This window comes from Rhinopithecus roxellana, chromosome 11 (genome assembly GCF_007565055.1).
Source record: "Rhinopithecus roxellana isolate Shanxi Qingling chromosome 11, ASM756505v1, whole genome shotgun sequence".
NCBI classification, from domain to species: Eukaryota; Metazoa; Chordata; class Mammalia; order Primates; family Cercopithecidae; genus Rhinopithecus; species Rhinopithecus roxellana.
In genome coordinates, this window is record NC_044559.1 from 66,312,365 (window position 1) to 66,337,364 (window position 25,000).

At 33.2% G+C, this 25,000-nt stretch overlaps 1 protein-coding gene across 12 annotated transcripts in view; it reads right to left on the reverse strand.

Moving 5' to 3' along the window:
• Positions 1–25,000, reverse strand: part of PCDH15 (protocadherin related 15) — a 1,888,416-nt gene that overhangs the window by 348,751 nt on the left and 1,514,665 nt on the right. For 10 of the 12 annotated variants that reach the window (XM_030941316.1, XM_030941311.1, XM_030941309.1 and 7 more), the window contains 2 exons: positions 19,299–19,433; positions 17,678–17,827 (listed from right to left, as the gene is read on the reverse strand). In XM_030941316.1, coding sequence (XP_030797176.1) covers positions 17,678–17,827; positions 19,299–19,433 — 285 coding nt within the window. Of the gene's footprint in view, positions 1–17,677; positions 17,828–19,298; positions 19,434–23,885; positions 23,907–25,000 lie in introns of all 12 variants that reach the window. The other 2 variants (XM_030941315.1, XM_030941314.1) reach the window with 1 other exon arrangement.

Below are 25,000 nucleotides of genomic sequence, written 5' to 3' on the forward strand. Positions count from 1 at the left end.
CTAACATGGTGAAACCCCATCTCTACTAAAAATACAAAAAAAATAGCAGGGTGTGGTGGCGGGCACCTGTAGACCCAGCTATTCGGGAGACTGAGGCAGGAGAATGGCGTGAACCTGGGAGGCGGAGCTTGCAGTGAGCAGAGATTGTGCTACTGCACTCCAGGCTGGGTGACAGAGCGAGACTCTATTTCAAAAACAAAACAAAACAAAAAAAAAAAAGTGAATTATGGTTTAACTGATAATGCATGAATGTGTTGATCATTTGATGTTTTTGCCTCTTGGACATCCTAGGCTCTTGCTTCCAGTAAAAGTCCCTTATTTTCCTTTGGGGAGCAAGTAATTCTTTTCACAGTCCATGTTTGGATGGAGCTGACACTTAGCTCCAGTGATAGGCATCTCTTGCCTGGAAATTGTTTGGCAAAAAAAAAAAAAAAAAAAAAAAAAAGGCAAGTTATTCAAATTGGCATAGTCAAGGTGACTCCTAGAACTACTGGAAAAGAGTGTTTTTTTTCTTCCTCTAGGACTAAACTCTTAAATTAATATCTGATGTTTCTGCTGGTTTTCTGGTCTTCATTGGATGTACCTAAGACTGAGACCCACACAGAAGAAGAAATGTCAAGAAATAAGCAGAAAACATCACTCATGACATGGTTTCTGTTTATGCCTGAAGCCAAATTAACCACTTTTGGATAGATAAAAAATTAACATATTTTTAAATGCTAATTTATTTTGAAATTATGTCTTTCAACCATAAGAACCATAACTATTATATAAAATAGTTTTATTGTTAACTACTCTTCTTGGTTTGCTTTTTGATTATTTTTCTAGGATTACTGTGCTTTGAGATCTTGGTATGAGATATCATGTAATCATTAATACAGTAATGTAATATATAATTATTCATTATGATAGGCAAAGATATTGCTTGAAAGTGGTAGAGTTGCCCCTGTATAGAAATAATATTGAATTACTCAATAAGTAATAAAAATACAGATCAATTAATTAGTAAATATTTCCATCAAGAGAGGACAGACTCAATTTGAGGGAAATATTTAAATGAGCATTACTTTGTTTTTTCTTCTTCAAAATTTCATGGATAGAGGATTCAAAGATATTCATAGATATTAGCAACCGCAGCATATAATATTTTTTCTTTATTAATATGATAACTTTCACCTTTTCACTTAAAGGAAGTACTTTCATAGCTTCTCTCTGATATACATGAATTGCCAGAATCACTACTCCTGTGCTTTGGGATCATTGTTATGTAAAATAAGGGTACCACCACAGGTAATCTAACAGAGATAGCTTCTAAGTGACTCATGGGCAGGGAGTATAGATGTCATGAAGATGCTGGAAAAAAGGATGATTCACGCCCCCCAGCTGGGGACAGAGTAGTACACCTCAAGATTTCATCACACTACTGAAAATAGAACATAATTTAAAACTTTGGAATTGTTGATTTCTAGAATTTTCCATTTAATGTTCTCAGAGTGTAGTTGACCAAAAGTAACAGAAACCATGGAAAGCAAAACTGAGGACAAGGGGAAAATACTGTAAAAACAAAAATGAAGATATTTACCTCACAGCATATGTAAAATTAACTCAAAATGTATCACAGACTTAAAGGTGAAAGCTACACTATGAATATTCGTAGAATATAGGAGAAAATCTTTGTGAATTTGGTTGGCAAAGGTTTCTTAAATATAACAGTAAAGTATGATACAATAAAAAAAAAATTAAACTTCTTCAAAATTAAAAGCCTTTTCTCTACCAAAAACATAAGAACATGATACATAAAATACAGATAATGTATTTGCAAAATATTTGCAGATCATATATCTGACAAATGACTTGTATTTATGATTTATAGAGAACACTTACCAATCGGTACTAAGAAAACAACACAAATTTTGTAAATGAGTGAAAGATTTGAATCGATATTCCACCAAAGAAGATCAACAAATGGCTAATAAGCACATGAGAGTATCTCAAATTAATTTGTCATTAAGGAAACACAAATTAAAATCACAACGAGATACTAATAAGCATCTGTATAATGGCATTAACAAATGAATTGACAGTAGTACTATCAGAGAGGATGTAGTGGGTGATAAAATGGTACAGGCCACTGTTATTAAAAAGCAGTTTGACAGTTGATTTAAAAAGTGTATATTTACCATGTAATTTAGCACTTTTTGTACTAGGTGTCTATATATAACAAACAGAAAAATAAATATATATTTGAGTGTGTGTGTGTATATGTATTTCCAAAAAGAGACTTGTATAGAATACTTGCAGTCATATTAAACTGGAAACAACTGAAAGGCTCATCAACTGGTGAACAGATAAGCAGAATGTGTTTTCACATGATGGATTCTATTCAGTAATTCAAATAAATGGATATATAGCATTGATTCATGCCGCAGCATAGATGAACTACATAAACATTATGCTATTTAAAAAGCCAGGCAAAATAAAAGTAAAAGATACAAACTATGGGACTCCATATTTTTTTAATTCCTGGACAAGGAAAACTTTTAGAGGCAGAAACCAAAACAGAGGGTGTCTAGAGCTGGAAATGGGAGTGAGTATTGACTACAAGCAGTCATGAGTAAAGTTTTGGGGTGATGGAAATTTTGGAAGAGAAAGAAATATATAGTACTAGATTGTGGTCATTGTTGCACTACCATCTAAATTTACTAAAACCAGCCCAACTCTTTCATGGAACTGATGTTTACTGTTTTTTGGATAAACACAGAAATTGACACCCCACCCCCCAACCACACCCTGTCTTGAAGCTTGAAACTTTCATTTGTCTCATCTGAGTTTCTTCCTTGGGAAACTAACCCTCAACCCTCCTAGAAATCAAGGAACTGAAACTCACCAGATAACTGTATCCAGAAAATGAGATGCCAGACCTTTCATCCACGGATCATAATTCCAGTTTACCAATTCCTCTTCCTTACCTTTCCTTAATATTTGTTTTTGCACATGTATTTTTCCCTGTTATATAAACCTCTAATTTTAATCATTTGGGGAGATGGATTTGAGACTTTATCTCCTGTTCTCCTCAGCTGCAGCAGCTGATTAAAGCTTTCTTCTCTGGCAATATTTGTTGTCTCAGCAATTGGCATTTTGTGAAGCAAGCAGAAGGACCTAGACAAAACCCTTGATGTTTTGGTAACATACATATATGAGGACATGTCGATTATACCTTAATAAAGTTATTGAAAATAACAAATAAAATTCTACCCACACATCTGATCCTTTGAATGATCTTTATCCATTTTTTTTTTTTCTGGTACATTATAGAATGCTATTCAGGCTACTTGTTCATGTATTGTTTCATCATTTGACTAACTTTCTGCCTTTTTATGCATTTTACAAAGTTTAGGTCTCGATTATTTGTTTATTTCTTTCTCTTTTAAACCATTGTATGTTCCTCTGCTTTCAGAGACTTAACTATCAGCTCCATGAACTCCATGCTACCTTTGTAAACCTACTTCTTCCTCCTAGGAATAGACAGGTGTGAAAGCTCTGGCAAGCAAACAAAAGCCAGACCCATGGATGAAAAGCAGAATTTAATGAGCAAATCCAACTATGAAAGGCTGTCTGAGTTAAGAAAAATAATAAATAGAAGAGAAGGTGAAATTGTGGAATATAGAATGGACAGCATGCAAACAAAGATTTCAAAATAAGATACCTTCATATTTTCCTCTAAGAGAACATTTCATAGCAACAGTATAATCTTCTTAGCAGCTCCTTTCAGATGTGGTAATGATTAATAGCCAATGCTGGAGAATTTCACAGATGTGGCACAAATCAAGGTACAAGATATACTTGAGAACTCTACTGGGATCATTTGGGGTTAATGTCTCCTTATGACATGCCAGAATATGAGATAGGATTGTATCACTTGGGCCTTTTATTGTTGGTTATACTTATCCTAATTTTACATTTGAAGCCTTGAGTTAAATTCTAACTTTGACCTTATCTGATAATGCAGTGGCTGGCAGCAGCCATAGCTTATACATGTATAGCTATGCGTAACAATGACATCACTTAAGGCATTCTTTGGTGGTTTCCTAGTATGCCAGAGTCTATTTTTTCTTTTTTGCCTCACCAGATGTGGTTAAGAGTTGGATGAAATATAAACAAATGTTTATGAAATCAGAATTGTAAACAAGAAGGTGAATAGTAAGGTTACATGGTGATTCCATATCACTGATGATTTGTTCCTAGAAATTCTCAAGGGCAATTACAGGGATCCTTTTGCACACTCAGGTTGAACTTCACCTAGAAGTAGAATATGCCTAATCTACAAGCTTCTGGGAGAAACAATACTTCTGTATACACACAATATAATTTAATAATATCCATATCATATATACTTAGATGAAATGTATTAGTCTATTTTCACACTGCTATAAAGAACTACCTCAGACTGGGTAATTTATGAAGAAAAGAGGTTTAATTGACTCACAGTTCCACAGGATTAACAGGAAGCATGACTGGGAGGTCTCAGGAAACTTACAATTATCACAGAAGGCAAAGGATAAGGAAGCACATTTTTCCCATGGCAGCAGGAGAGAGAGAGAGCGAGAGGGGAAGTGCCATACACTTTTAAACCATCAGATCTCATGAGAAGTCACTCACTATCATGAGAACAGCATGGGAGAAATTTGCCTCCATGATCCAATTACCTCCAACTAGGCCCCTCCTGCAATACTAAGGTTCACAACTCAAGGTGAGATTTGTGTGGGGACACAGAGCCAAACCAAAACCAGAACAATCCTTGAGTCACCTTAATCAACACTGGACATAAAGTACTAAGAGGGATTTTAAGTTCAATAAATTAGTTTATTGAATCAACTAGAGATGGCTTTTAGGCAAACATATTAACCCAAATAAACAAAGTAGGGAACATTCTTTTTCAATAACTTGGCATTATTCAGGAATGATTACTGAGTAATCAATGATTACTGAAACAATTATCATAATAAATTTTGATGTATTTAAATGGTTCTAGTTGGCTATACTAGAAGATCAATTCAGGAGGGTCATATCTCTGGGAACTATGGACAATCTAAACTATACCAAGATGTCATTTATAAGTATAGGCATTATCAATCTTCTATCACAGTCATACTTCTACGAACTAGGAAACAAACTTATCTTCCTCATGGTACCTTTGGTGAGGTTTGGACAGCCTAAGAATCAATAATGCATTGCTTTATAAAAGAAAAGTGACTGGTGTGCTGCATTCATATGCAGAAGCTTTTGCAAGTGAAAGTTTATTCCTAAGGGATGGTTTATGGTTATGCTATCAGACCAGATGCAGAATTGTCTGAGAAAGAGTATCTAATGACTACTCTGATAATGTAAAATGCATGATATATAGGAAAAGTCTATTTTTGCTAGGAAAATTGAGAAAACAATATGGTGGTATTAAAGTGTGCTGTGTTAAATATTTCATCTCTCTGTCTCAGCTCTATCGTGTAATAAGGATTTTTAAATTCATTTATGTAGTTAGATAAAAATGAAGTTTGAGTGCATATTGATCTCTAGGACAGAAAGATTATTTGGACAAGCAACATAAAACTTACAAGCTAGGTAATCCTTATGTAGAAAGATTTGCCAGAGAAAGAATTGAATCTACATCTATAAACTAATATACCCAGTTCAACGTCTCTATCAACACTTATAAAAAGGCAGAAGTAATAGACGATAAGTGGAAAAAAATAGTCTTTCAAATGTTTAAGAAATGTCAGAACATTTAGGTGAATCTATCTATGGTTGTTAATTTGCTTTGTAGAGGGAATTCCAACTTCTTACTGTATGAAATATGCTCTGGTGATAGTGTTTTAATGTCTATTTTTAATGCACTAGATATTATAGAAGTTAGTGCAACAAAATTTTAAGAAGATTCCTCAGAAATGTGTAGCAAGTGGGTAACACATACTGAGTGCAGATGACTTAGAAGACATAAGATATTATATCTAAAGGTTATAAGACTTCTACTATGCTGTTGCCATAAAAGCTATATTATTGCCTGTCTATTATCCTTATTTAAAGCTAAATCAAATTGGAGCTGTGTGAGGTCCACTGAGTCTCTCCAGGTTGGCATTCAGTCTGAACTTAAGGCTGCTGCTCATTAAAATATCACTGGAAATTCACTATTCAGTGTGATTTCTGATGGGAAAATGATATAATGGGTTTGCTTTTATGTTTGTTGATTTCTTCATGTGTCAATAAAATTCAGGAAGTTCTTCAATAACTCCTGCTGGTCCAGCAAATTGGGCATTGTAAAAGTATTTATTTTCAGATTTAATATCTCTGGTCTTAATGTGAATGAGTGATTCTTTAAAGCTAAAAAGCATAACAGGCTGCCAGTTTTCCACCCTCTCTCAAGCACATCCTAGAATAATCCAATATAATGGGCACCTCAGTAGAGTAGGTGGTTGGCAAATTTATCACTTTGGGTGTATAATTTGGAAAAAGATATTGACAACATTAATAATAACATGATCATTAGATATTTATATGAATGAATAATTGTCACTGAAGATGAATCTTCCATTTATGCATTTTTCTTCCCAATAAAAAGCCAAGAAATAAAACAAAAAGAAGATGACTTTAAAGCATTTCTTTTCACTGCCTGATTATTTAAAGGGCTTGTTTCTTTTCTGCAGCAACTTTGTGATCCTTTTGTAAAGGTTCATTGGTTCTAATTACTCAAACTCTGAGACTGGAAACTGGAACCTTAAGTGCTCTAATGCTATCAAATTCTCTCATGCTCAACTTATACTCTCAAAAAAAGATTTGCTCAAAGTTGACTTCTATCAATTTCCATCTCATTAGCTTTAATTCATTAATTTAAGGACCTAGTCTTTCATACTTCTTCAAGAAATCTCATATTGTATACAATGCCAAATCTAAACTACTCTACTATGCAAGGTAACCATCTTAAATTAATTTATAAATAATTGCATCCATTTATTCAGACCTTAATTTGTACCAAATGTCTGACTCTGAAAAATGAAGAGCGGAAAATAAACAGAAAGAATAACTTCTGTCAAACAGCAGGTGCTCTAGGAAAGGAGATGAGAGAGAAACTTACCTTTAATTGAAATGCTGTTATAGAAACATAAAAATACATTACAAAGGTACAGAAAAGCCTGTCATGACCAAGGAGCTGGGAGAATAAACCAACATATATTTGGCTTAGTGAAAGAAAAGCAAATCTTTTAGCATTCAGTTCCTCTTCTCTCCAATAGTAGTCAAATTTGTATCTTTAAGGCCTCATGCCTTTGGCCATATCATTTCATCTTCAGCATCATATTATCTTCACCTGCCTATCTGAGTACTAAACATCTTGAGAGATTCATGAAGCTCTAACAGATCATCATCCCCACTCACTTTTGATGAATTCTCGTTAGTGCTCTTAGTCTTGCTCATCAAATTTAACAGTTCAATAATTGCGACATTTTCTGATTATTTCGCTGTGAAGAAGGATTATTTCTTGCCAAATATGGTCAACTTCTTGAGGATTACGACTGTGCCTTATTCATTCTATGTATTTTTCAGAGCACTTAGTTTAGTACTAAGTGAATCACCTAAAAATCTGTGTAGATTAAATTATAATCTAGCCAAGAAAGTAATACAACATGCAACATACATATATGAGGACTTGCACAATAGTGCTTTTGTTTGTTTGTTTCCTTTGCCAAACTGGATGAGCAAGTGTACTAGGGTTTTAAGAAATCCCTACTGCTCTATTTAAATGTTCTTTTTCTCCCCTAAGATCCCTTGTATTTGAAATATCTCAATATCCAACTATGTTTATTTTATTCAGATGACTATGCTTGGACATTATAACAAAATTTACTACCAGAGAAAGCTGAAAAGAAAGTGAGCTCTTTTGCAGAACAACAGGTGAATAAAAGCGAAAACTGATCAAGGAAATGTTTTATTTATCTCAGGATAGGACACATAATAAAGAAAATAGCATAAAATATATTGTACATTTTGTTTCTTCTAGAGCAATATCAAATTTCAAGTCAAATATCTAGTAAACCAGCAATATATAGAACCATAAGTATGAGCGTAAATATTGTAAAAATTAAAAATACACAATTTACATGATTGTAAAAACAATCACATCTAAATAAGCAAAAGCTTCATAAAAAATGCAAACACCAGGCCGGGTGCGGTGGCTCATGCCTGTAATCCCAGCACTTTGGGAGGCTGAGACAGGTGGATCACGAGGTCAGGAGATTGAGACCATCCTGGCTAACACGGTGACGGTGAAACCCTGTCTCTACTAAAAATACAAAAAATTAGCCGGGCGCAGTGGCGGGCGCCTGTAGTCCCAGCTACACAGGAGGCTGAGGCAGGAGAATGGCGTGAACCCGGGAGGCAGAGCTTGCAGTAAGTGGAGATCATGCCACTACACTCCAGCCTGGGCAACACAGCAAGACTCCATCTCAAAAAAAAAAAAAAAAATGCAAGCACCTAAGCATTAATTATTGAAATTGGACCATGAAATTGGGTAACTTTCACTTGACAAAAAAACGACAGATAAATATTAAAGTAAATAATCGTGTTTACAAATAAGTTTTCTTTAAAAAGCTGTACTGTTAAATATATTAAGGAAAGGGGGTAATGTCTGAAAAATAATATAAAACCTAAATATTCTTTTTCAGTTATACAAATTCAAAATGCAGGGAATTATGATTACTATAATGCTAGCATTAGCATTTTCTCCAAATTTATAAAATGGAAAAGCTTACTGTAGACTACATAGCCCCTACAGTTTTAAGATATACTGAAATATGTGCTAAACACTAAATAATCTTGAATTTGATGATATTTGTCATGTATTATAAAACCAAAATATAGTTTGCCTTTCTTCATTAGTAGTCTAGTGATTACTCAAGGTCATAAACTATATGTTGATAGTTTCTTTATTTATGATTTGACATCGTGCCCAATACTTCAAATGCTCTACACAATGAATAAATTTCAAGTAAATGTGTTAATCAACTTTGCCTCTTTAAAATCATATATAATTGACCTACGTTTTCAGTCAGTTTAGCATCTCAAGGGCCTTTTTGAAATGATTCTCTGAGTAATCCAGTTTGGAAGTACTATGTTCTAGGGATACTAATATAACTGTTGTTTAAAATATTTTACTTTGTAAAAATTTTAAAAATGAATTAACCTGAAATATAAGTAATTCCCCATGATTCATACATAAATTCCTAATACACATTTTTCCTACATCGACTAGTTACTTTTATCCATTTATTCATTTAACAAATATTTATTAAAGGTCAATGTGCTGGGACTGGGTAAGATGTTAGGCATACAGTAGTGATGGAAAAAGAAGAAAAGTACGCAAAAAAAAAAATTGACAATAATTTTACTCCATTTGAGCCTATAATTAAGTGAGGGAAACAGATAGTTTAACCATATAATTATAAATTTTGAAATGTGCTGTGAAGGAGAAATCAGGATGCTCCAAGATAATATAGAGGTAACACTGAGAAAAGGAAATCATAGAAGGCTTCTTTGAGGAAGTGGCATTCAAATTAAGACCTAAAAGATGGAAAGCATATGAATAAAAGTTATCCCCTCACAGTGGGAGCGTCATAACAGATAAGAGAGGGGTAAAATGCTACGTGAAGAAATTGAACACTAATCCAGTAATACAGGATACAGATTATGAACTTTATTTTTATAGCAGTAGAAAACCATTGAAAGGGTCAAGCATGCTAATTATTTGATGTGATTTCACTGGCTAATGAATGAAGAAGAGGGAAAGAGGAGACATAAATAATACTCAAAGAAGGACATTTCATGGGTTTAGGTGAAAGTTGATGGTGGCTGTGAAAGAAATACAGGTAGATGTAGTAAATAAGTATATGAGGAAAAATTGATAGGAGTTGATAATAGATTGGAGATGGGAGTAAATGAGAATGTGTCAAGAATAACTTTTTCCAACCAAATGGAAGGTGTTGCTATTTTCTTTTTCTTTTTCTTTTCTTTTTCTTTGTTTTTTTGAGAAAGTCTCATTCTGTCACCCAGCTGGGAGTGCAATGGCCCGACCTCGGCTCACTGCAACCTCCACCTCCCGGGTTCAAGAGATTCTCCCGCTTCAGCCTCCTGAGGTCGTGCTAGTTTCTTAGATGGGGAATATAATCCATCTGAAAACAATTCAGATAGTGTAATCAAACTTGAAATTCGATTAAAGTTCTCAGCATGAGTGAATAACCTGTATAAGTTCAGAATTACATGTTGGTGTATATATTTCAATTCTAATACAAATAGATTTAGCCAAGAAATGGAATGGTCTTTAGAAAAAAATGAAATGTTTCAAATATCAAAAATAAATTAAAATTGTGTATTAATGTAAAAAATAGGTCTATATTTTTGTAAGCTTTGCTCATCAAGTCTTTATATGGTATTTGCTGAAATATTGAACTCCACCAAGACCTTAAGTAAATATAACCCTCAAACTTTAATCATGACATACACACAAACCAAAGAAAACAAAATCATTATTTGAAACAAATTGTCATCTACGGCCATACCAGTGTGAACCCTCCCAATCTTGTGTGAAATAAATTGTCAAGAGACACTAAAATATTACATAGTTTTATCTTAAACTTGAATATTTGAAATTATAAAAACAGAATTTAATATGTAATTTTATGTTACATACATGTATCCTCCACAGAGCACTAAATAACACACGACACACAGAGATATACACAGACAAGGTAACAAATATTAATAAATAATCCTAAGTGCTTTACATAATTTATGAGAATGGTACAACAATAGCCAGTTACCACATATGCAGCATTTGCTAAGCATACATATGATAGTAGTTTATATAATTAGTTTAATAATCGCAACACTCTTGCGAGGTTGATACTATTATTATTACCATTTTAAAGACTGGAAAACTGAGGTTCAGAAGGTTATGTCATGTAATAGTACAAAGTGGCAGAAAGACATGCAACTAGCTAGCCTGCTTCCCAATTCTATTGTCTTTAAGTTGGATTCCACATCATCTCTGTCACTTAAAACCCTCGTTAATTTGGAACAGTCATCTATCATTATATTAACTCACATTTTTCTATAAAATTAGACTATGAAAAATAATTATGATCAAAGTTTTTTTCAGTCCTAATATTCAATGACCTATGATATAGCATAACTAAGAAATTAAAATATTTTCAATTTAAGAGCAGGAAGGAGTAGCTTGGCTAAAGCTGTTAAGTTAGAGATCATCTCGGGAAAGGACTATGTGAGATGATACTTAGTGTGGGATAGAATTCTTAAGCCAAATAGAGCATATATCTAGAATGAGGTGTTTTCTAAACTTATTGAGGGTAGATTAGTCGAGGGAATTAAATTCTATGGACATTAACTGAATCCCTACTGTGTGTAAGTCATTATACTGACCACTGGTGGTTAGATCATTAAAAAATTTTGTCTTAAAGGAATTTACAGGTCAGTAGGGGAGACAGACATGTAAAAGCTAGCCTTAATGCACGCCACAGTAAAATACGTAGGAGATAGAGGTGATAGCTGGTATGTGGAAGCAATTAATTTTGACTTGCTAGGAAAATAAAGCCCGTATTAAAGAGATAACAATTGTACTGTGTTAAAGAATTTTTTTAAAGATACAACTTGGATCAAACCTTCAACCTGAGAGAGCTCTCAACAGTTATAGAATAGGAAGAATATTCCATGCTAAAAACAAATAAAACAAAATTCTATATATCCTCAAGATCCACAATATGAAGGGATGCAGCAGGAGATGAAACAAATATATTTAATAGTATTACATAGATGTCCTTGACTGTATGTGTGGAGCTTTGTTCCTTCCATTGGTAGGTTTTCCAGGAGGGTGAGGATCTGTTCTGACTCAGTTTCAGAGTAATCATCTGGAACAGTGTGGTAGGAAATCTGTAGAAATAGCCAGATTGCCCAACATAGTCTACTGTAGTAGCCTAAATTATGGCAGCACATAGGCATGGAAAAGGAATTGGTTGTGGAAATGGGAATGCCAACTAGTAGAGTCACCTTAGAAGACAGCTTCGCAGTTTCTAACAACGATATCCATATTCATTCTATATGATCCAGCAATCACACTCCTTGGTATTTACCAAAAGGAGTTGAAAATTTATGTCCAAGCAAAAAAAACTTAGCATGGGTGATTACAGCAGCTTTATTAATAATGGTCAAAACTTGAAAGGAACCAAAATACTCTTTCATGGAAGAATGAATAAACTGTGATACATCTAGATAATGGGATAATATACAGCACTAAAAAGATATGGGCTATTAAGTTATGAAAAGAAATGAAGGAATCTAAAGTACGTAATACTAAATGAAATAAGCCAGTTGGAAAAGGCTACATACCTTATGATTCCAAATATATGCTATCCTGGAAAAGGCAAAACTATGAGACAGTAGAGAGATCAATGATTGTCAGGGGAAGGAAGGAAGCAAGGGGGAGGGAAGCATAGGCAGAGCCCAGGTTTTTTAGGGCCGTGAAACTCCTCTGTGTGGTACTACAATGGTGGGTATACGTCATTAGTACAAGACCATAACATGAAACACTGAGAGTGAATCCTAATGTAAAGTACAGACTTTGGATGATAAGGATGTGTGAATGTAAGTTCATTAATTGTAGCAAATATATCACTTTGGTATGGAGTGTTAATAATGAGGCAGGTATGCATCTGTGGGGACAGCGAGTACCTGGGAAATCACTGTATCTTCCTCTCAATTTTGCTGTGTACCTAAAACTGCTTAGAAAACAAAATTTTTAACAAAAAAAGAGGAAATGATGATCTGCAAATACTTTTTAAAATAGGAATTGCCTAATCTGAACAATAGTTTGGATGTAGGCAGGTAAATCAGAGGGAAAACAAACAAGACTGCAAGGTGCCTACCCTGCTGCCTGTGAAGCTTAAAGATTAATGGTGCGCATCACAATATAGCTGCCTCCAACACAACTAGATGCATGTTTTGAGTCTGTGTGTTTGTTTATTAAAATAAAGACAATGGATTAATGTATTTTAGGATATGTCCAATGTGAAGTGTTTGTGAAAGATCCACTTTGTCATGTCCAGCTGATATCTGGAATGTCAATTTGCTGCTTGGGAAAGAGGTCATCGCAGGGCATTTAACTTTGGCAGACAAGTATACATAGAGGAGATGATCGAAAACTTGAGAATAGATGAAAAAGAAAAGAAGAATATATAGGTATTTGAAGAATGTTAATTTTTAGAGTGATAATTGAACAAGGGGTCAGTAACATCTCTCAGTTAACAAAGAAGTAGGATAGAAACCAGGGACGTTATTCATAAAAGGGTATAGTTGAGAGTTTTACCAAGATTAAGGACTTTTGAGTTTGACATGTAGAAATAGACTGATGGGATATATAATTTTATATGATTTTAGTGGTGTGATGTGAGTTAAACTCAGGTTATATTATACATAAGATAGGTAAATACAAATATAAATATAGAGATAGATATAGATCAATATATGTATGTAGGCACTGAGATTGATACATTTTTGTTGATAAGGAAAATAATCAGAGGGGGATAAAAGCATGAAGAATTATATCTGGGAGTATTAGTCAGTAGAGAGATATTATTGCAGTCAAAGAATGGAATAATTGGTGGCGCACAGAAATTGGAAGGAGTAGAGTCTAAGATAGGAAAGAGGAGTAGGAAGCATCATAGAAGAAGGGAAGGAGAACTAAAAAACAAAAGAACAATGAAAAGAGGTGGGGTGAGGATCAGAGGACTCAACTCTATGTGAGATTCTATCTTAATGACTTAAGAAGTACAATTATTCAGTGGTACTTTTAAAATATTGTTGTTGTTTAAAACTGTAATTCTCAAAATTGGCTGCATATTAGAACTGTTTCATTTTCTTAAATAAAATCTGTCTAAGTGACTCTGTTATGGGTGGTCAGATCATTTAAATACAAACATCTTAGAATAAAGTGCTGGCATCAATATTTTAAAAGTTCCTCAGGCAGAATGCTAATATTCAATTGTCATTGAGACTCACAGTTTAAGAGAATTGCAGATGTTTACGAATAGTGTTTATGGAGCATTAATTGGATAGCTAGCTACTAGTATTTAAATCTACATCAGCAAAATAGTAAAATCTGTATCTTTTATGGGGACTAATTGTCTTTTCAAGAAAACTAGCAATGTGTGGAGTGGTATTTATGGAGCATGGTATTTATTAGTGTCAACCTATAAGATTGCATTGACATCCCATAAAATGGTCTGCATGGAATGAAAAATGAAATCATCTCATGCAGTAATTTTCCCTTAAACAAAGTATGTGTTAATAATGTGATTATACTTCAGCTCCAGTTATGGAAGATGATGTTGGTGCTTTAAGGCAGCACTCCTCTAAGTGTTGTTCATGACCCATGTGCGTGAGAATCACTCCAGTCCTTTTGGCCAAAATCAAGTGTAAGAGACATATATAAAGTCAGAAGCTCAATTTATAACTGAGAACTTATAACAAGGATCTGGGTAAAACTTTACAACCAACTCATTTGCTCCTTGCAGACAGGGTAGATACTTAGTAAGAAAAATATACTGTACTTAAAAAATTGAGTATGTGCTCACATCACGCTAAAAGAGTCTCATGGCTACATTGAAAATGACAATAATTAAAACTTGTTGCCCGAGTGTCTTTTTTTTTGAAAGTGCTCATTGTCATTTTTGCTTCTGACACTTTCAGTCTTTGACATCAGTTTACTAACCACCAAGTAAACTGATGTATCTTGTGTCAGGTCAATGGGGAAAGGCAGGGTTGTGACAAGGTGTAGCATAGAGACCTAGGCCATGACTCTTAAAGGGTATATATAGATCAGAGTTTTGTATCAAGTTTCTTTGTTTTAGATATATTCTCTCAATGAGAACTATTTTATGTCTAGGTTCTTGGAGTATGTTTTATAGCGAGACCATCCTTCTACCACATACCAGAAATAACATTAAAATACTAATTATAAAGCTTCATTTGTTGACTTTTAAATAATTTTTTAAATTGTAGGCATGCTGACATAAACACCAATCTATCTTCACAATCTGCATAGTTCAGGGAAATATGTAAAATATAAGTCTTTAAAGGCAAGGAAATATCGGTTTTACAAAGAGATACATAAGGGAAATTAACTTTTGTAGACTTCAGATGAGATAAATAAGCCTTTGATCCCCTAAGGCAAACATTTTTGAGATACAGTTTCTCCATATAATTGCTATGATTTTCTTAGTTACACTTTGTAGTTCCCTGCTGGCTGTTTTTCTGTGTAAACTTACTTTCATTTCCATTTACGACATAGAGATGAAAATCAGGTCTAATTAAATAAGGACATGACAATAATTGTCATTCTTTTATTTATGTAAAATATGGTTTTTCTACCTGTGAAAAGGTGCTTTAGTACAGAAAAATGTAGCTCTCATGGTCCATCAATTGACTGGAACTAATAGCCATGTATCTACAGCTTCCCATTCTTTCATATCTTTATTCATTCATTATTACTTGTCTAAGGGTCTCCGTTTCTTTCATCCTCAAATAAATTTATTTAAATAAATAAAATTTATTTATTAGGTAGCTACACTATATTTATTTTATTTTATAATTTTATTTTATAATTTTAACTTTTTGCCATCAGTAGCTACTGTATTAAACATCTACTATATACCATGAACTATAGATACAGATGCCACAAATACAGAAATAAACTAGTTACAGTTCTGCCCTGAAATCAAATGTTTTAAAACACATTCATTTCATTAATGTGACAAGTACTATACCAATATAGTAAAAAAAAAAAATTACTGTAGCAGTTTGAAACGTCTTTTCTCTCTTTACTAAATACACAGCAGACGCTACTTACACATGGAATAAACATTCCGTTGAATTCCCAGTCCCCAGGCTATCATGTCACCCCTTCTATAGAACTCAAGAAAGCATATCTTAATTCATAAATAAATAAATAAATAAAAACATTGAATGATTTCTTTTTTCTTTCGCATTTTTGTGTGTGTTTTTGTTTTGTTTTGTTTTGAGACGGAGTCTCACTCTGTCCCTAGGTTGGAGTGCAGTGGCACCATCTTGACTCACTGCAACTTCCACCTCCCAGGTTCAAGCAATTCTCCTGCCTCAGCCTCCCGAGTAGCTGGGACTTCAGGCGCACGCCGCCATGTCTGAGTAATTTTTTTTAAATTTTTATTTTAGTAGAGGCGGGGTTTCACCATATTGCCCAGGCCGGTCTCGAGCTCCTGAGCTCAGGAAATCTGCCCGCCTTGACCTCCCAAAGTGCTAGGATTACAGGTGTGTGCCGCCACGTCCGGCCGCATTGAGTGATTTCTAATTTTAATGAGCAATTAATGCAAATTTAGCGATGATTTATCCCTGGAATAAATATGTACTGCATGGCTAATATGTCTGCCATGTGCTGGCATTATAGTGCCAAACAAGGCAGCCAAAGTTGCTAAACTCCTGAGTTTTCAATTTGCAGCAAGGGAAAGAAGAAAATAAGTTAATAGCAGATATTATAAGGGATATGACCTTGATGAGAAAGGAAAAGATCTAGAGGAAAAATGTGTGTGCGTGTGTGTGTGTGTGTGTGTGTGTTTGTGTGTGTGTTTGAAATAACTTATTTAAATGTAATAAGCACAGACAATGGTAAAAATAAGATAAATCAGGAATAAAGATGTTGCCTGACTTACGTGTTTTCAAAGGTACCATTTACTATCTAATTTAAATTTTCTCTGCTGTAATGATTACATTTTATCTAGGTAACCAATATCTAGTGGGATTATGCACCAATTTACTAAGGCAGTTTTTTGTATTTATCTCCAAGTGAAATTTAACCAATTTCTACAGTAGTGAAAATTAATTTGAAGATTTAATATATTCAGTATATTATTAAAATATAAACTGGTCAAATAGCTATGTTTTGTTTTTTTTTAAGTAACAACCAAGCATTTATTCACTTACTACCAACAAATAGCTATGTTTACCTCTAATAACCAGTTAAGTCTCCTTTAGAGTCCATATAGATATGCTTTTATTTCTGTGTGTGTGTGTCTGTGTATGTGTTTGCTTTTTTGTTTTGTTTTGTTTTTCTTTCTTTTTTTTTTTTTTTTTTTTTGAGATGGAGTTTTGCTCTTGTTGCTCAGGGGGGAGTGTGATGATGCGATCTCAGCTCACTGCAAGCTCCGCATCCCAGGTTCACGCCATTCTCCTGCCTCAGCCTCCCAAGTAGCTGGGACTACAGGTGTCCGCCACCACGCCCAGCTAATTTTTTTTTGTATTTTTAGTAGAGACGTGGTTTCACCGTGTTAGCCAGGATGGTCTGGATCTCCTGACTTTGTGATCCGCCCACCTCAGCCTCCCAAAGTACTGGGATTACAGGCGTGAGCCGCCATGCCCTGCCAGATACGCTTTTATTTGAAAAGTAACAGAAATTTAAAGCTATTTAAACTAATTATGCTCTACAATAAATGTGAAATCAATTTTTGTTTCTTAAGTAATTTCTTAATGAACACATTGTATAATGCCCATGTAAATAGCTACTTTGAGTGTACACTCATATTATATGAGTAGTTACCTGTATGACACTGTCCCCAGGTCTCATATCCGTATAAACATACACATCATAGGATATTTCAGGGAAGGTTGGTGTGTTATCATTTGCATCCATCACTTTAATATTGATGATGACTGGCTCACTTTCTTGTACGCCATCAAATGCTGTTATCTTTGGGAGTAGAAAAACACACTTACTAGAGATATTCTGCAAATATAAGTAGTACAGAGTTTGCTCTTACAGTTTAACACGTTTCTTACAGGAAATCTTACAATTTGAAAGGGTGCAAAAATATTTTGTTGATAAAAGGAGGTAATAAAGATGTATTACACATACTAAAAGTGTTCTAATATGGTAAGAAGCAAGTATTGAAGATTTTGTTTTAAGGTATTCAACTCCCGGCATATTTTAAATAATCAGATATGCAAAATATCATTTAAAGTGGGCCAATAACATTGCTGACTCTTAGGGTTAACTACAATTTAATCCTTAAAAATTTAATTGGAAAATATTATTTGGATTTACATATTTTGTATACAATAGTCCTTTTACAATCAATATGTTTATACCATCAGGAAGGTAGACGCCCTCTATGCACATTGTATCACAGTAATTCACCCAATGGCAATTTTCAAAGGACTAAATGGCATCATTTAATTGTGACATTTTATACATTATCAACATTTTAACAATGCCTGCCAAATCAGTGCTACAGCACTGCCATCTTTGTCTAAATCCACTTTGTATCTAACTTTTAACCATCACATAAACTTTCCTGGAAGTTCTCATCTTTTTATCTGTAGGCTTCTCCAGAAATAATTTCTACATATCTTAATTTGTGCTTTCTCTTAGCTCATCTTTCTCCTGTGTCTGATTCAAAAATTGGAATATAATTAGAAGTTACATTTTATCTTTATTCAATTGTCAACCCTACTATACTTGTTATTTACGTGTTTGTGTGCATGTGTATGTATGTTTATGTGTGTATTTCCCTATCTCATGATATTTACAATCACAACTTTAATAATCTTTACTTTTCTCCCCCATTGATTAGCCTAACCCATGATTTATTTACCTCAGTGTTATTGACACCTTGGGACAGATAATTCTTTATTGTGGGGGGCTGTTCTCTGTATTACAATTAGCAGCATCCTTTATGTCTACCTACTAAATGCCTATAATACCCCTTCACAATTGTGACAAACAAAAATGCCTCCAGATGTTGCTAAATGTTCACTGGAGGGAAAATGTATTCCCTCTTGAGAACCACTAGCTCAACCTTATGACTAAATTAAAAATGCAAGAACGACAACAAAAAAGGTTAGGAAATAATTATTTGTATCTCAATTTAAGACAATTATGACTTTGGTAAAGACTGAAATTCGCACTTTCTTTTTTTATTTTGAAAAGTTTTTTTTTTTTTTCTGTGAGGAAGAATGTTAATATAGCTACACAAATTGCAAACAAAGAGCGATACATGTAAATAATTTTTCATTGATCTTCTCTCTGGTATTGAAAATAATGTATTTTTCCCCCAAGTCGATGACCTTTCAGTTTTAACCAGACATCTCTTTCAGTTCCATACAAACACACATACATATATTCATACATACATATGTATATTTATACAAAAGCTCTTTACCGAAAAGGTGTAAGTTTGCTGTTCTTCCCTGTCCACTGGTTGAAGTAAGGTGAGGTAGCGAGTAATACCAGTCTGTGTGACAGTGAAGACGGAGGTGTAGTCATTCAGAAAAAGGTGAAGCTCTGGGTCTTTTGTCTTTGAAAAAAAAGACATAATTTCAAACATTGAATAAATAATGTAGCTATTAGTTCATCACCTAGAAGTTAATGTTTGAAATTTATAGCAAAAATCCAGATAAAAATATTAAGAATTTCTAAAGATAAAAAATATTTAACTAGATATTTACTCATTAATGATCTAAACTATTCAAAAGATGGTGACCTATATCATGGAATACAAAATACTGAAATACACACAGGTATAATCAATATGGTAAAAAGGAAAAATAACAGAAAAACAGAAAGATAATAAAACTCCCAGTTAAATATATTCTTACTGATTATTTGTTATCAATATTCTCCAAAATAGCATTGGACTAGGGAAATAAGAAATAAAAGCAAGAAAAGAAAATTGCAGTTCAAAATTTTAGCAATAAGGTTTTACAATTACTTGATTTGTAGTAATAAACTACATACATGCATATTACTATCTTGTTCTTACTTATAATGCAAAATACAAATAAAATTGGTTATGTATTATTCATTACCTATAAATATCTCATTTGCTCTTTCGTATTTTAATGCTGTAAAATTTTCCAAATGGAAACATGTTTACTTTAATTAAAATATTTCAGATAATTTGATTTAAAATATGCATGAATTTAGCAAATGTGTCTGATAGGAAAGTCTAGAAAAAGTGATATATACTTAAAAAGGAAGGGATTTCAAAATTCAGCTCTGAGAGATAATCAACTTAGCATTGAAGACCCTTTGCAATTTCAATGCCACTCCTGAAAGAGAAGACAACCTACTCTGTAATTTAGAGAAAGAACAGCAATATAAAGTAAGAAGGCTAGCACTGATATCTGCATAGTAGGAAAGAAAGGCAGGTGGAGCAAAGAAAAAAGGAATATTCCGAGAGTGGACTATTACAAAGGCTATGAAAAAAGAAAAAGGAGTGATACAGGGAGGTAAGGTGTTGTTCTAGATTATACTATCTTTTAAAGTATGCATAGCATGTTATGAAATGGATTTAATATCATAAAACACTTTTTTCTGTCTGGTGTCAAGGGCTGAGGGAAGAAAAAACAGTAGAAAATTTTTGAATGTGTTTAATTTGAAAATAATAGAAACTCATAATTTCAAAACTTCTATGTAAAATAAAAAAGTTGTAATGCACACTAGTATAATAAAATGTGAACATGATTTGATCCACAATATACTTGAATCTGCCCATCTTTTAAATATTTCAATATGTGTTGATTTCAAATAACTTTGAAATAAATGATTTCATTTGAACCTAAAATAAGTTATGTATTCATAATATCTCATTCTCTAGTTGCTTCTATGTTCAGGATTTTGACTTAACGTTACTGTGCTACATTTATCCTGGAACAATAAGAAATTAATACTATAGATAATAATTCCAATTGGTGTATTTATTATAAAATGATCAAAAATATTGAGAAAAAGTTCAAGAGGCTTCACACTCTGATATTTTCTTTTCTTTCTTTCTTTCTTTTTTTTTTTTTTTTTTGAGACAGAGTCTCCCTCTGTCACCCAGACTGGAGTGCAGTAGCGCGATCTCGGCTCACTGCAAGCTCCGCCTCTCGGGTTCAAGCTATTCTGCTGCCTCAGCCTTCCGAGTAGCTGGGACTACAGGCGCCCGCCACCACGCCCGGCTCTGTGTGTGTGTGTGTGTGTGTGTGTGTGTGTGTGTGTGTGTGTTTAGTAGAGACGAAGTTTCACCGTGTTAGTTAGGATGGTCTCGATATCCTGACCTCGTGATCAACTCGCCTTGGCCTCCCAAAGTGTTGGGATTACAGGCGTGAGCCACCGCGCCCGGCCCACACTATGATGTTTTCAAACAGGCACGTTAGTTGTTTCCATTTCAGTGTCATGAATCCAGTTACTCAGTATAGCTAGAAAGTGGGATATTCTAAAAAATCTAACATGTTAGTTAATTTTACAAATAAATAATTTATTTATAGAAGTCAATTAGAAAATGCAGATGTCAATTTTGAATGATATTTTAAGGATTCTTATTTTACACTTTAGAGTGAATTGTTATTAAATTCAATTATTACTTTAGAGTTGATAAAAAGTTTTAGTTAACATGCAGTTCCAGTCAAAGAAACTCTTAAGTATGAATATCTGCCATTTGTTTTGTGTTTATCCTGGATTTACCTAATCACTGGGCTTTTAAGTACATATACACTTCTCTAAATGTACCACTAATGGTGCCATCTGGCATGCCTTACTTTATTCAGACCTTTAAACCCTGAATGCAAGCTGTGGAAGTTTTGCTATCCACCTTGTTTACCAAATATTTACTTTGTTCCTTTTGATCAAATCTTTCCATCATTCTCTACTTCCTTTATACCTTAATTATCTCTCAATTTATTTTCTTCCTTTCAACTGTAACCTCTGTTAATAAATTTGTTAGGCATATTAACTCATATCTTCACCACATCTTTTTAAGCGTTTTTGTGTCAAGTATTTTGATAATGCAGTATTTTAATAAGTATTGAGTTGTGAACTAGTGAGTCCAAATGTGACTGTAGTATAATATGTTTGTGTCACAGACAGCACTTACATTTTACCACTTTCAAGAAAACCTCAAGGTTTTGTGTGCCAAATGCTTTTCACTTGAAGATAATGCACACACCAATATTCCATAAACAGATGTCCTCATATTGGATAATCAGAAACATTAAAGACCTTTTGTTAATTTAACTGTCTCAGTTTCTTGAGTAGTTTTATAATAACTAGCTAGAGAAAGATAATATTTTCCAGAACTACAGTGTATTTGTTTTTTATGAAGAAGATAATGTATCACAGAAAGCTAGCACTATACATGGCATATTATAGTTCATTCTAATATGTTTTGTATAGTTAATCTCTGATCAAAATATAACATTTACATTTATATATATTTAAAATAATAACCTTAAATATAAATGCTATTGGTAAATATCCTCATATTAAGTACAAAAATTTAGGAAGCCAGATTTGGAAATGTTCTACAATTTGTCACTCAATGTTTAATAATTTAGATTCATTTTTAAAGACAGTGCAAGTTTCAAATGTTGTGTATATATTTATGTTCCAAATATTACAGCATATCATTTTGAGTTTTATGAAAATTTTATGTAATATCAACATAAAATGTTAATAGATACATATCAGTACCAACTAACCTATTGTTTTGATTGACATTATTTACAGTTAAAGGCTTTGCTACTCTTCACAAGAAAGGCATATCAAATTTTTGGTAAGAAACAATGTGCAAATATCCATCTCTAAACCTCTTTATAAACTTAAATTCCTTCTTGTCAAGCTGCATTCTGATAACAGTTTGAATTTCACAAATATATTTGAATTTTGCAATTCCTAAAGAGTAAGTTGAGTCAACACTTGTATATTTGCAACTCTTTTAATCATGTTAGAGTTAATAGCTTATAAGTTTCATAGACTGGGATGTATATGGACAAATAATGCTCTGGCTTAATATTCCAATAGAGGTAGTAGAATTTAAGTAGCTGTCGTGTCTATAAGTTTATTTAAAATGGATTTCAGTGTTAAATCAATAAGTACACAGAGAGTTGATTAAAAAATATTAGTTTCCCCTGATATTAGGTAATATTTATTTTACCCTAAAATATCCATGCAGTATATACCAAAAGTATGATATATTAATTCACCTATCTCCATCTTATTTTTGAGAGGATAAAATAAGCTCTGACATGCACACATAAAAACAGAAAAAAATGCAAAAGTAAATGCATATGCAAACACACAGGTAAACAAACAAATGAATGCAAAATAAACAAGCATTCTATCATATAAAACTATGTTCAAATATGAGAGTCTACTGTTTAAACACCAACTTGGGGTTTCTAATGGGAATAAATATATCACAAACACATAAGACTATATGCATGTACATATATAGGCACATGCAACACAGCCATGTATAGACATGTGCACATATATATGTATGCATATACATAAGCATACATATAGATGACAAAGTATAAGAGAAAAATGACAAAAAAAATTATCTCCTCAGCCAGTTTTAATTACTTGATAGTAGTTGCCTGAGTATTTAGTTCAAAAAAATTCAATTTCAAATTTACAATGTTTTACAAAGAATGCCACGATAAACCATCAATATTTGTTGTGGACTGAGAAAACATTAGTAATTAAGCAGTCTTTGTCTCAGTTGACAATTAAATTTGGATTTTACAAAATTTCATAGTATTATAACTGATAGATTATATAAATATTTTTACCTTTTTTAACTTTAAAATATTTTTAAATTTTAAACCAATAAAGTATATTTAAATTTATATAAAGTATTTGAAAATATCCTTATAAATGATAATGAAGTAAAAGCTACATGTTTTAGTGAAGAGGAGAAAGAACAAGGAAATAAACCACGGCAATTAACGAAAGAACAATCACAAGCTTAACACCTAGTACCTACAGGAACTCCACTGGGTGGAACCTATATGCAATTAAACATGAAATAAATATTGTAGATGTAACTGATCACAACCACACATATGAAGAAAAAGCAAACCACTTCCAGCACACTAGACTGACAACTGTTTTCAGAGTATACAATTATTCTATTAGTATTGTGACCCACATATAACGGAATAACAATATTTATGAAGCGTATAAATACTGCTTTATGAGTATATTGAATTAAATATCCAAGATACCTCTTTATATTAAAGTAACTTTATACAGGGGAACAAATTTATATGAAATTAAAAATTAATAAGTATCTTTTTACAAGCCAAATGGGTAATCTTTATTGATTATTATTCCTTGTCATTTTTTTATGATCAGAATTCAATAATCAATTTTTAGCATCTCTGACACTGAAAACCTGGTGGACGCAGATATGTCTCTTAAAACCTTGTGCCTTACCTATTCTACTTATATTGTGGGTTATTTTGAAATTATGATGTGGTACAAGTACCCTAAAATGCATACTGTATAAACCGATATGATTCATATATGTATACATGTGTGTGTGTGTGTGTGTGTGTGTGTGTGTGTGTGTGTGTGTGTGTATGTATGGGAATACATCTGTATAGCTATAAAAAAGGCACACTGGTGCAAATATTTTTCTTTCCTTCCTTTTCAGTATTACTGTGGCCCTTGGGATTCTCTCTTACTTAAAATCTACACTGTGAATACTATCACAACTCACATTCCTGGCTACTGTTTCTTAAAACATGACTTCACTTTCCACTAAATTAAAGGGAAAAACGCAACCTACATTTTAAGCAAATGGATCCAAACTTATCCCCTTCTTGGTATTTACCATCTGGAATAGCTATGTTTGAAGCAACTCTTGAGAGCCCACCCCTGCAATGACAACTTCCACTTTTACATTTGAGGCTTAATCTCTAACACTACGCTGATATTGTATGAGGTGGTATGCTCTCTCTCTCTCTCAAAGAGTTTGTCCCTATAATGAGTATTGTCACTAATTCTGACACTCAAAAGCAACAGGATTTTGTTTTATTTTGTTGAGTTAGGTTCCCAATTTGTCATCTAGTCCTCAGTGCAGTAGTGCAATCGTGG